This window comes from Varanus komodoensis, unplaced genomic scaffold, assembly GCF_004798865.1.
Source record: "Varanus komodoensis strain SLA01 unplaced genomic scaffold, ASM479886v1 scaffold79, whole genome shotgun sequence".
Classification (NCBI taxonomy): Eukaryota; Metazoa; Chordata; class Lepidosauria; order Squamata; family Varanidae; genus Varanus; species Varanus komodoensis.
The window spans coordinates 1,043,024-1,054,648 of NW_025336467.1; the positions used below are offsets into that span (position 1 = coordinate 1,043,024).

The window sequence follows — 11,625 nt, forward strand, 5'->3', positions numbered from 1 at the left end:
TCTCGAGCAGCAAACCCACCAGGGTCAGTCCTTGCCAGGGCTGCTGCAGTGATGCCCAAGCAAAGCCTCCCAGGTTGGATGCCTGCCTGTCCCCAAGACTGTTCCAAGAGCCAGGAGGCCTCATGGCACGGCAGCGGGGTGGCGCGGGGCCTCCGGGGCCACGGGGCCTCCTCGGGCCCCCAGAGGTGCAAGCAGGGTGCACGGGGGTTCGGAGGGGCACGACCCATAGGAAACTCCCATCCTGCAGGAATTCAGCTCTTTCTGCCCTTATAAGGCTATTTCGACTCGCGGCCAATCAGAGGAGGGAGGAGGCGCCTTCTTGGCCCCAAAACTTCAGCAAAAGAGGCGGAGAGGCTGAAAGTGGCGGCCCGCGAAGTCCACGCGGAGTGTGTGCCTCGCCTCGCCTCGCCTCGCCTCGCCTCGTTCCGCCCCGTCCCGCCCGCTTCGACACCGGCAAAGGATGAGTGGCAGCCAGTTCACCAAGGGCCCCAGCTACGGCTTGTCTGCGGAAGTCCGGAACAGAGTAAGTGCCGCCGCGCAGCGTTGCGCGGCGCTGGCCAGGTGCGCCCAGGGCGCACCGGCTTTGGAGAGGTCCTACTCCGTGCGCTCTCAGGGAGGTGTGGCGCCGTGTTACTTCCTTGCTGGCCCTAAGCCTGCCCCGTTTCCAGGCAAGCCAGTCCGCGAAAAAAACCTGCAAAGGGACCAGTCCGTTTTCATGTAGAGCCTTTATTTGCCTTATAACTTAGACACGGAACAAGAATTTGGCTTCCAGATTTTTTGGCTTCCAGATTGCCGCGGAGCTCACAAACCCTGGAGCGCTTCGGATTGTTACGCTGCCCGAGTACTTGTGGCGGCTTGTAAAAAGGCAGTCAAAGCCTATCCGAGCAGTGTAAAAAGAAAAGCTAGGAGTTTGTAGACCTGCAGCAGCATAAAGAGGCGGTCTTGGGTCACCCTTGCCTACTCTACAGGGTTGTTGTGTGTGGATAAATTCCAGGGGTGGGAAGCAGGCCAAGTACAAGATTCTGTGCATCTTGGAATGAAGGTGAGATTTTAAAAGTGACAGTTTGAGCCTGGACTGCTTGGCAGGTTGTGAAGGAGACTGTGAGCATACCTGTGAGTTTATTTACTTATATTTATATCTCGCCTTTCTCCCATTTGAGGTTTATTGAGTTAAGGGTGAGGTATTTGCACATTTGAATTCTATTCTATTCTAGCCACTTATCAAAAAAGCGTAAAAACAAAGGTTTGGATCCAGGTTTACCTTGGAGAAGGTGTGACCCTTCCATTCCCTTGAAAATGCTACATGGTCTGTAGGACCAGGAAATGCTGCTGAATGCAGTGAGCTGTTGCCTGTGGGAACTCCCAAACTGGGAGCACCCCAGCTGAGGACTCTCCCCGACAGTAGAACCTGGATGCTGCACACAATGCCAAATGTGAAAACAGTAAACTCTGGTAAACAAATTATTTAATTTGGTAAAGCAGTCGTCTTTAATTTGGGGCTGCTTGCTTATTGGCCAGGTTACAGGTGACTTGGGCATCATTTAACTTAAAATGCTGAAAGGAGAGTGAAGTTTTTCCTTTTGGAGGCTTGCTGGGTGGACAAGCTTCCAGCACAAAGGGTTGGTACCCAAATATTTCTCTGTGCTCCCACATACCTTGCACCAGCCTCACCCAATGCTGCCTCTGGATGGGTTGGACAACAGCCTCCTCAATGCTCAGCCAGCAGCTTTCGTTTGCATGCCATCTTTCTGCCTTTGACACTAATTAAAAACATCAGTGGATCAGTCGATTGGATCAAGATGAAGGACACACCTTTACCACAAGGGAGCTGTGTTACCGTGTGCTTGTACATTTTGTTAGGGGCATGCCAGAGTCCAGATGTGCCCAGAGAATTCTGACTTCTGGACCCTGGAGGTGCATTCCCCAAATTGCTGTGACGAGCGTTCTCAAAGGGCTGAAAGGGGCTGTGAGTTACCAAAGGAAGGGTACAGAAATGAGAATCATGCTGCTTTCTACTCTGGGGTTAGAGGTGCATTCTCTGGCAAGGATGGCCCCGATACTTTGTGACTTAACACCAATGTTCTTTTGGCCGTATTCCTGCCGGTCCATTATCCTTCCTGTTGCGATGCTGTTTGACTTGGTCAAAGCTCTCACATCATACTGTGATGCGCCTGGAGAAAGTAGCAGAAATTCAGTTTTTCTCCAGGGCTGGGGAAGGGTTCTATGCAGAATCGTGTTTCCCTTTGCAAATTTCTGGTTCTAGGATCTTTCCCCCGTTCAGCTTTACCAAGGAGTCATTGCCTCCTTCCTCTTTAAAATGCCTTTAATGGTGGATGCTGTCGTTTGTCATCCTCTCTTGGATGCAGAGTAGGTTTGAGGGGGCATCTTCTATAAAAGCAGTTTTTAACCCCCACAGTTTTGCACTCTAGCAAAAGGGGATGCAGAATGGATGATGCCAAGCTTGCCACTCTCCCAAAGTTCTGATGTTCTCCCAAACGGTTCCTGTGCCAGGCAGAAGGGCCAACTGGTTAAATTAAACTTCTCTGCCTTGCCCAGTTTGTTGACTATCTAGTTCCACTTTTTCAGGCAATGATTCAATGGGAATGGAAAAGCAAATGAGTTACATCCATTTTCTAGCCACGCATCTCCCTGCCAAGGCAGAATTCGAATCAGGGACTTGCTTGTTAGTAACTCAGTCAGGCTTGCTGCAAAGGTGCAGGTCAGAAGTCCAACAGGTATTGCAGTGCCCATCATTCCCAGCCAACACAACTTGTAACAGATCTAAACTGATTCGAAGTGTGGTTAAAAGTGCGAGACTGGGACTCACGTGATTGGGGCTCTAGCCTCTGCTCAGCCATGGGGCTCCCTGGGTGACTTTGAGGGCAGTTGCACCCGCTCAGTGTAACCTACCTCACAGGGTTGTTGTGAGGATAACAACAACATAAGCTGTCTTGGGTTCTGCACAAGAGGTGAAAATGTGGTCTGTAAAAGCAGCAGCAGCATGGTTAATAGTCTAATCAATCGTGTGCCCTCACTAGCTGTTCTCGCTCCGCATCCTTTCCCTGCTCGGGGACCACTTCCTTGCTCCACAGAACGGACTGTCTCCTGGCCAGGGAGCACAGGATGCAGCTCCGACCCTTTTCTTCTCCTCTCTGCAGCTGCCTGGGCCAGAAAAGGTAAACAAGCAGCTTGGAATGGGGACCCCCTGCTGAGGGGTCAGACCTCAGTGACTGCATGCACTGAAGCCAGTGAAAAAAAACACCTCTTTTCTGCACAGTAGACAAGTCGAATTAGGTTTCAGCTGTGAGAGTCACTTCAGTTCATTAAGCTGCGTTATGCATTTTGTTCTTTGGTTTCTCTCTCCTGGGGCCTCATCAGAGGACTAACTTCTTGACAAGAGTTCAGAAGTTGCAGTCCTTGCCCTTTTACTTGCAAGCTGTACTGTTGATATGAATTCACCTTCACACAGGACCAGATTTGTTTAAAAAATGCACCACATTGGATGCGCTTTCATGAATGCCACAACCAGACCAAAGCTAGTGTACTTACCTACCTGCTTAGACCTCCAGAGGCCCTCTTCCAGGTGCCCCCCCCCACATGACAGAAGGTAGAGCACCTTGATACATCCCTCCTTGTTTCCTTCCAAAGAATTCAAGCTGGCTTACATAATTCTCCTCTTCCCAGCACTCTTGCCACCACACCACACTGGCTCTCATGAATAATAAAGAATTCTAGATTAATGTGATGGAACCTAACTGTTCAGACTCACTCTGTCCCTGAATACGAAATATGAAGGGCTGCAGCATAGAGAAGGCTCTTGGCTTCATGGCTTGCTTCTGGCCTTCAGGTTGGAACTCCTGGTTAGCTGCAGCCTGTACCTTTTGGGTCTGATCCAGCACAGATCACTTTATCTTGCTAATGATTGCAACCTTGTCCCAGTTGATCAAAGACAGTTTCTGTTTATAGCTTTAAATTGGTCAGGGGGCTTTTTTGCACCTTGGCCTTTTTTATAGTCGTTTTTGCTTGCACTGACCTTGCTGCCAAAATCTGGCTGCATTGCATCAAAAAAGGCAGGCATTTTCTTGCACAAAGAAAACAAGTTTACTGCCAAAATTCCAGGGCACAGTGGCAAAACGGGGCCAGTTTATCTTTTTCCTAAAGGAAAAAAAAAGAAGATGGCTTATGTTTGCCAACATGGCTGTCCCTTGCTTTAAATGAAGTTTTGGCAAATTTAGAAGATGGGAACCCGATCTGAAAAACCTCTTCCGCAGCCTCGTTTCTAGCTTGTCGTTATAAAATCAGCAATTTAAGTTCAAGAGTTTGTGCTTTCCCCCTTCTTTTTTTGTCTTCATTGATTACAGGTATGTTTCTCCAGGATTCTTCTCAGCTGCCGAGCAGGGTAGAAATGCGCCAAATCAGACGGCAGTTTCGGATCCATCCTCTGGATCTGCACTTGCAATTTATGCTGAGCTGCGGAAGGTTTGAATGGCCAAGCACCTTTGGTGCCAGCTTCATAGCAGGTCTGGCAAAAGATTCTGTCTTATGAGTGCCATAGTGGAAAGAATTCTGGACCGGGACTCTTGGGAGACGTGGCCATGAACCTCCTCAGTCACTGCCTCTCAGCCTAACCCACCTCACAGGGCTGTTGTGAGGATAAAAGGGAGCAATGGTCAAATGGGTGATGGAATCATGAAATGAGCAGCGTTCAGTTGTGTGCTTTTAAACATACTTATGGTGGGTGTACAGTATGTTCACAGTTTTACTAATAGCATTAGCAACCCGGGGGAAAAACTCCTGGGAGCAGCGTGAAAATATTTTAAAGGAATTACTTTGGGGACACTGGGCAAACAGAGCAGTATATCCTTCTCCAGTCCTGGCCTAGAGTTGAGGACACCCCTCTTAAAGCCTTGTTAAATGCTGGCACGCAGTTTGCCAAGCTGGGGAAACAGGACTACTGCAAAAGACGAACTATAATGCACCATCATAGCCTTGTGCTGGCAGTACAGCCTAGGAAGGTTTCTCTGCATGGCTGCTGCAGGGCCTAAGACAGATTTTCCCATTGCTGCATCAGGAATGTGGGCAGAGGAGTGAGTACACCAGCAACCCTTCAACACACCCCTGGTATGTTGCATTGTCAGCAGTAACTAACCGCGGGATCTAACCTGCCCTTTTCCTGCAGGGAATCTACGCATCCAACAGAGTGCTGGAGAAATGCTGATTTGTTTCTTTGTACAAGGACAACAATAAAAATGGACAAGCCCTGATTTTGTTTATTTCACATGCTCCATTTTGACTGGAGAGTCTTTAAAGTGATTTGTTCAAACATTATTTTGTTTAAGGCATTATGCTTTAACTGTTGCTTAAAACATTGTTTACATCAATATTTGTTAACAACATTCTTTGGCTTAAAGGGTTGTGTTTGAATTGCTGCTTAAAACATTGTTTATAACAATATTTGTTTAAAAAGTTATTTTTAAACATGCGTGATTTGTCTGAAACTGCTTCTCCATGCTTATTCAGGATAAAAGTAAGGACAACCCAGAGTAATTTAGAGATAAAAATTAAACTCTGTTACCCAGTTCTGAAACCTTAGCTGATTAAACTTTACAGCTTGGGAGATACCTGCAATAGACTAAAACAATCATTTAAGAAAAAGATGCACTTTGTGTATTGATGGAACTGTTGCACTGGGACCATCTTAGAGGGCAGAAAATGAAGATAGTTGTGTTGATGCCAACAAAAAAACTCCAAAACCCCCAGCCAGAAAATACATCTGATACAACCAAAAAATAGGCATGAAATAGTGGAGCGGTTTGTTGATTTTTGTCTGAGAAGAAGTTACGAAAATACTGGCAAGGAGAAAGAAAAGGCAGTTGCCTTAATGTTGCAGGGTGTAATTTCTTTGGGTTCCTTGTAAATAAAGGCATTTTCCCTCCAGAAGGACTTGGCCTTCACAGCCCCGCTGCTCTCTCATACACTCTGGGCTTTCTTGGTGGAGTCTCTCCATCTCCTCTTTGGTCATGTTTTTCTTCTTCCACCTTTAACTTTTCCTTGCATAATTGTCCTCTCCAGGGAGTCTGGCTTCTCAGGGTGTCCCTGAAGCAGGACAGCTTCAGTTTTGTCATTTGGCTTCCAGGGCTAGCTCAGCTTGATTGGGTCCAGGACTCACTCCATCAGTCCAGGGGAAACAAAAGCTTAAATGGGGCATGAACTGAGTTATGGGGAGCTGGAGGAGTTTGCGGGAAAGGGTTTTGTCCTAGGGAGGATCTTGTGTTGGGTTTTGCATGGGGAACTGAGAGGAGGAAGTGGAGTGGAGTCACGCAGGTATTCTGGGAAGCCGGTCCATACAATTGGGGGAAGATGGGGCAGCATCCTTTGAGACCTTGGATGGTGGAACATGGTGGAGCTGGGTGAAGGGAATTTGGCTAAAGGAATTGTGTTGGGAGAGAAGAGGAGGGAAAGGCCATGGAGGGCTGGGAAGGTATGGATAAGTTCAGTGGAAACAGTGTGACCATAGTGGGAAATGGCTTTAGCAGAAGGGTTTTGGGTGGATGTTTGAGACCTCAGCAAGAAATGGAAGCGCAGAGGTGGGAAGATGAGAAATGGGTGTAGATATGAGTTGAACATGGCGGCATTAGGAGAGGCATTCTGGCCCCTGTGCAAGGGAAAGGGAATTCCTCTTCTGGGAGGGCTCCAACGTGCAGAGTTTCAAACAGGATATCTTGGAAGAAAGGAATTGGGATAACAAGGGGCTGGACCTGGTGGTCCTTTGTCTACTGGCTTAAATTCAACCTGTGACATTGTTCTCCTTGGATACCCTCTTCTTTTTCAAAGCTGCAGGGACTTCGAAAAGAAGCTTTCAGAAAGAAACCTGGCTTAGACCTGTAGATCTCCCGCATTATTCTTCTTTAGGTGGCGTAGAAGAGCTTTCTGTGTGCTGCTGAATCAACACCGTTCGGCTGCTTCCGTCTCTGCATGGTTACAAGGTTTGCTCCATTCTGAACTTCTTTCCTCTTTCCCCCTGCAGCTGGCCCAAAAGTATGATCGTCAGAAGGAAGCCGAGCTCCAGGTGTGGATCGAAAGCATCACTGGAAAGGAGATTGGCCCTGATTTCCAGAAGGGGCTGAAAGATGGGGTCATACTTTGCGAGTAAGCAGAGGGCTACTGGAGGGGAGTTTAATTGTGTTTTAAGCTTGTGCTCTTGTTGGTCTCCCATAAATACTTGGGGAATCTTCTGGGACTGGGAGATTTAGGCATTTAGTTTGGCCAGGGAGTGGTAGGTAGAGATGGTTACTCTCGAGACAAAGTCCTGGAGGAGATGCCTTTGTTGGTGGGGAACTGGCCAAGCCTGTTCATAGTCTACACACCAGGACTTGCTGGGAATGAGAGCAGTTGTGCTTGGGCCCTTGTTCCAGGACCCGGGTGATGTTGACTCTTCAGACGAGGAGGGTGAGGGACGGGGAACGACGTTGTGGTCACACACAGGGCAGAGGAGCAAGAGCTTATCTCAAGGCTGCCATCTCCAAATGTTCAGGCAGAGCTTGGAAACTGATCGGGTCTGGAAGAGGCTGGTCCAGTCCTTGACCCCTTGATACAGCATCAGGAGAGAAGAGCTAGGCAACCAGAGGCCCTGCATACAGCTAGCAAGCTTTCCGCTCTGTAAGGGGTCATTTGTTTGTTTATTTAAAATATTTATATACAGTCCTATTCGCAAAAAAGCTTCAGGACAGCTTACAATGTAAAATACAACATAATTTATATTTTATGCCTAGAAGGGCTCTAGGGCTACTCAGAAGGAGAGATCTCAGAAATAGTTTCTAGGTTGGGCACAATGAGCTGCTCTGTGCATGCTCAGAGACCCTCTCTGCTGGCTACAGCTTGCCAGAGATAAATTGAAAATAAAGAGCTTTTGCCAAAGACAGTCTGTTGTTTGGAAGAGACAAGAGGGGAACCTTTCTCCCAGCAGAACCGGAGAGAATAAACTGGGTAGCCCCTTTTTAATAGCCTGAGACCTAGGTTGTTATCTCTGGCCACTGTGGGACCTTAGGATGTTGGGGTGCAGGATCCTGAGTGATCTGAATGTAAGCACAAACTTTGGGCGCTGGGTTTCAAAGTCCGTGTGTTCTCTTCTGCTTCCTCCATGAGGAATTAGCAATAGGATGACACCCAGGTAACACTCCTACGGTTTCTCCAACAGGCTGATAAACAAACTGCAGCCCGGGTCAGTCAAGAAGATCCATGTGTCTGCTCTCAACTGGCATCAGGTGCGTGCTTGTGGTGCAGGAGCAGGGAGAAACGTTGCAAAGGCTTGGACAGGGTGGGTGTCCTGTGTAGGGCCCCTCCCTGCCGAGGGCCCTGCTCCAGCAAGGGCCCCACTGCCCGGACTTGCCGCCACTCTTTCTCAGCCTCACAGCCTTCTTGCTCCTCTGTCTCTTTGGCCAGACGGTGACAGCAACAAGAAAGAGGATCTGGTTTACCACTTCCGGCTTCCTCCCTTGGGGTGCTTTGGCATAGGCCAAGACGGTTTGCGTAACTTGTTTTGCTAGTTGTACGGAAGAGGGATTGGCTCTGGGGTGGTGAAACTGCAGTCCCAGCTGTCACAAAGAGGGTTTAACTCCCTCACTGGCTTCCGAGGTTTCTTGCAGTCTTACCCTGGGGGCTAGAGTGTGGCTTTTTCTTTCAAATAATGGAAGAGTTCGGGATTCCTGAACTCGCACAGAATTCTTTGATGCCTCTGCAGCCTTATTACCACCGCTCTGCTTTCGTGCCCCCGGAAAAGGAAGCCAGCTCCTGCATCAAGACGTTGTCCCACCTGTGATTCTTGCGGCCACAACCATGAGGAACTTTGTACAGCCCACACTGTGGCTGAGGGTCCGCTGGCTCTCACTGGGCAGCTCTGATTGCATTTTCCAAGCACCTGCGACTCAGTGGCCCAGTGAGATACGAGATGCAGAGAGATGCTCCAGTTTGCACTCCTGCAACCCAGATGGCTCTTGGAATACCACTCCCATCTTCCTGGCTCTGGCGGCATCCACTTCGTTGCAGCTGTCAAGGGATATTTGACAGTGTGAGAGCCAGTGTGGTGTCGTGGTTAAGAGCATGGACTGGGACTGACTGGGACTCAGGCGATCCGGGTTCGAGTCCCCGCTCAGCCATGGAGCCAACTGGGGGACTCTGGGCCAGTCACAGACTCTCAGCCCAACCTACCTCACAGGGTTGTTGTTGTGGGGATGAGATGGAGGAGGAGAATGATGCAAGCTGCCTTGAGCCCTTTGTAGGAAAAAGGCAGGATATAAATTGAAAAATAAATAAATACATATTTGAATATCCATATTCTGGTGTTTGGCCACACTGTGTTAGCTCCATTCACCCTTCCTTGCCCAGAAGGCAGGTTTGAAGACCCCCCTTTCCATAGCACCTTTCCCCAACCTTGTGCCCACCAAATGAGCACAACTGGCTTGGGGAACCTGGGAGTTGTAATTTAATGGGTTGAGAGGAAAAGGCAGCTTGGCCTCAGCAGAGACTTTGCTCTATCTAGAGTGGGTTTGGTGGGAAGGTTTTTCCTACATTCAGGTGAGGAGGAATAGAATCCTTCACATCTTGGAGCAGACATTTAGCTCTCACCTGCACAGGCAGAACACTTGAATCATGGCATTAGAGGATCCACAGAGGTCATCTAGTTCATCCCTTGCTTGTTGCAAAGCTGCAAGGCACAGAGAATCAAAGCATTCTAGCTGGGGCAAGAAGTTGCTCAAGCTCCAAACTTTGTGCTTTTTCAAACGGTGGACTAGCCTTCGCAGGGCAGCCTTGCACACTCGTCCTTGACATCCTGCTTGCTTCTTCCAACAGCTGGAAAACCTCTCCAACTTCATCAAGGCCACGCTTAACTACGGCCTGAAGCCCGTGGACCTGTTTGAAGCCAATGATCTGTATGAGAACGGAAACATGACTCAAGTCCAGGTGTGCCTCCTGGCTTTGGCAGGCATGGTGAGCATACATGCTTTTTTTTTGCACAGAAGATATTCTACGTTATTAGAAACACAGAAACAGCAAGTCAGAAGGGGCTCCTTGGCCATCTAGTCTGACCCCGGGCTCCAGCCAGCTCCACTCATATCATGCATACCATGCGCTTGGCTATCCTGTCCTTATGTGGAGACCATTCCGTACCCTAGAGATCTTAACCGTCAGGAAGGACTTCCTGGCATCTAAATTGAACCTGGGTTCCCTGAGCTTTGCTCCGTTGGAGCGCATCCTGCCCTCCTCTGCAGGGGAGGTCTCTGCCCACCTCTGTGTGACTCCCCCTCATGTACCTGTATGTGGCCAACAGATCCCCTCTGAGTCTCCTCTTCTCCAGGCTGAAGAGACCCAGTTCCCTCAGTCCCGCCTCATACGGCTTCCCCTGCAAACCGGCCACCAACCTTGTGGCCCTGTGCTGCTCTGACTCCAACCTGGCTATGTCCTTCCTGTAATGAGGGGCCCAAAACTGAGCACAATACTCCAGTTGTGGGTGCTCCAGAGTCGTGTAGAGTGGCAGTAACACCTCTCTCGATCTAGAAGCCACACTTCTGGCGATGCAACCAAGGGTGGCGTTCGCCCTCTTGGCCACCGCATCACACTGCTGGCTCATGTTCAGCCTGCAGTCAACCAGCACCCCGAGGTCCCTTTCACAAGTGCTGCTCTCCAGCCACTTGTCCCCTAACCTGTACTTGTGACACCCATTCCCATGCCCCAAGTGCAAGACCTTGCACTTCTCCACATTGAACGCCACCCTGTTGTCTCCTGCCCACTTCCATAGTCTGTCCAGAGCCTTTTGGGTCTGGAGTACCTGCTCCTCAGTTGTGGCCACTGCCCCAGTTTTAGTATCACGTGTGAATTCGATCAGCAGACTGATCACTCCCTCTTCCAGTTCACTGATGAAAAGATTGAACAGGATCAGTCCCAGGAAGTAAAGTAAATTTGGCAGTTCGGGCCCTGACAAATCTTTTGTATTGGAGATGCTGACCTACAAGGAGGCAGCCAGAACATCTTCACTATGATTTCTACATCCTTCCCTCTCTGTGGAAACTTCTCCTTGACCATGAGGACTACAAACTTGCTAGAAACAAGTAGTTTGTCTAAATCAGATGCCTCATAGGGACATACAGCTGAATCGCCACCGCATCTTCCTTGTTTCTGCAGGCCAAGACAAAGGGAATTGATAGTGGGGTGGACATCGGGGTGAAGTATTCGGGGAAGCAGAAGAGGTCTTTCGATGATGCCACACTGAAGGCTGGGCAATGTGTCATCGGTCTACAGGTGAGTTTAGTCATTGTGGTGGGGTGTGCAGTTACACAGTATTATTATTATTATTATTATTATTATTATTATTATTATTATTATTATTATTATTACATTTCTATGCTGCCCTTTGCCGAAGCCTCGGGGCGGCTTACAACACAATAAAATACATTGAAATACAATAGAACATAATAAATTACCACTAAATACAAAAATACAAAAAATACACTGAGATACAATAATATAAAATTAAAATTAACAGTATAAAATAAGTAAATAAAGAATATAGGAGGAGGAAAGAGAAGGAAGAGGAAGTTGCCCTGGCCAGATCATATATTTTAACAATTA

At 48.5% G+C, this 11,625-nt stretch overlaps 1 protein-coding gene across 2 annotated transcripts in view; it reads left to right on the forward strand.

Annotated features, from left to right (window-relative positions):
- The first annotated feature begins 379 nt into the window (after window positions 1-379).
- Window positions 380-11,625, forward strand: part of CNN2 (calponin 2) — a 14,267-nt gene continuing 3,021 nt past the window's right edge. For both annotated transcript variants that reach the window (XR_006416923.1, XM_044453449.1), the window contains exons 1-5: window positions 380-523; window positions 7,028-7,149; window positions 8,198-8,264; window positions 9,850-9,987; window positions 11,179-11,295. Coding sequence is in view for 1 of the 2 variants with exons in the window: in XM_044453449.1 (XP_044309384.1) it covers window positions 461-523; window positions 7,028-7,149; window positions 8,198-8,264; window positions 9,850-9,987; window positions 11,179-11,295 (507 nt within the window). In the remaining variant the exon portion in view is untranslated. The remainder of the gene's footprint in view (window positions 524-7,027; window positions 7,150-8,197; window positions 8,265-9,849; window positions 9,988-11,178; window positions 11,296-11,625) is intronic.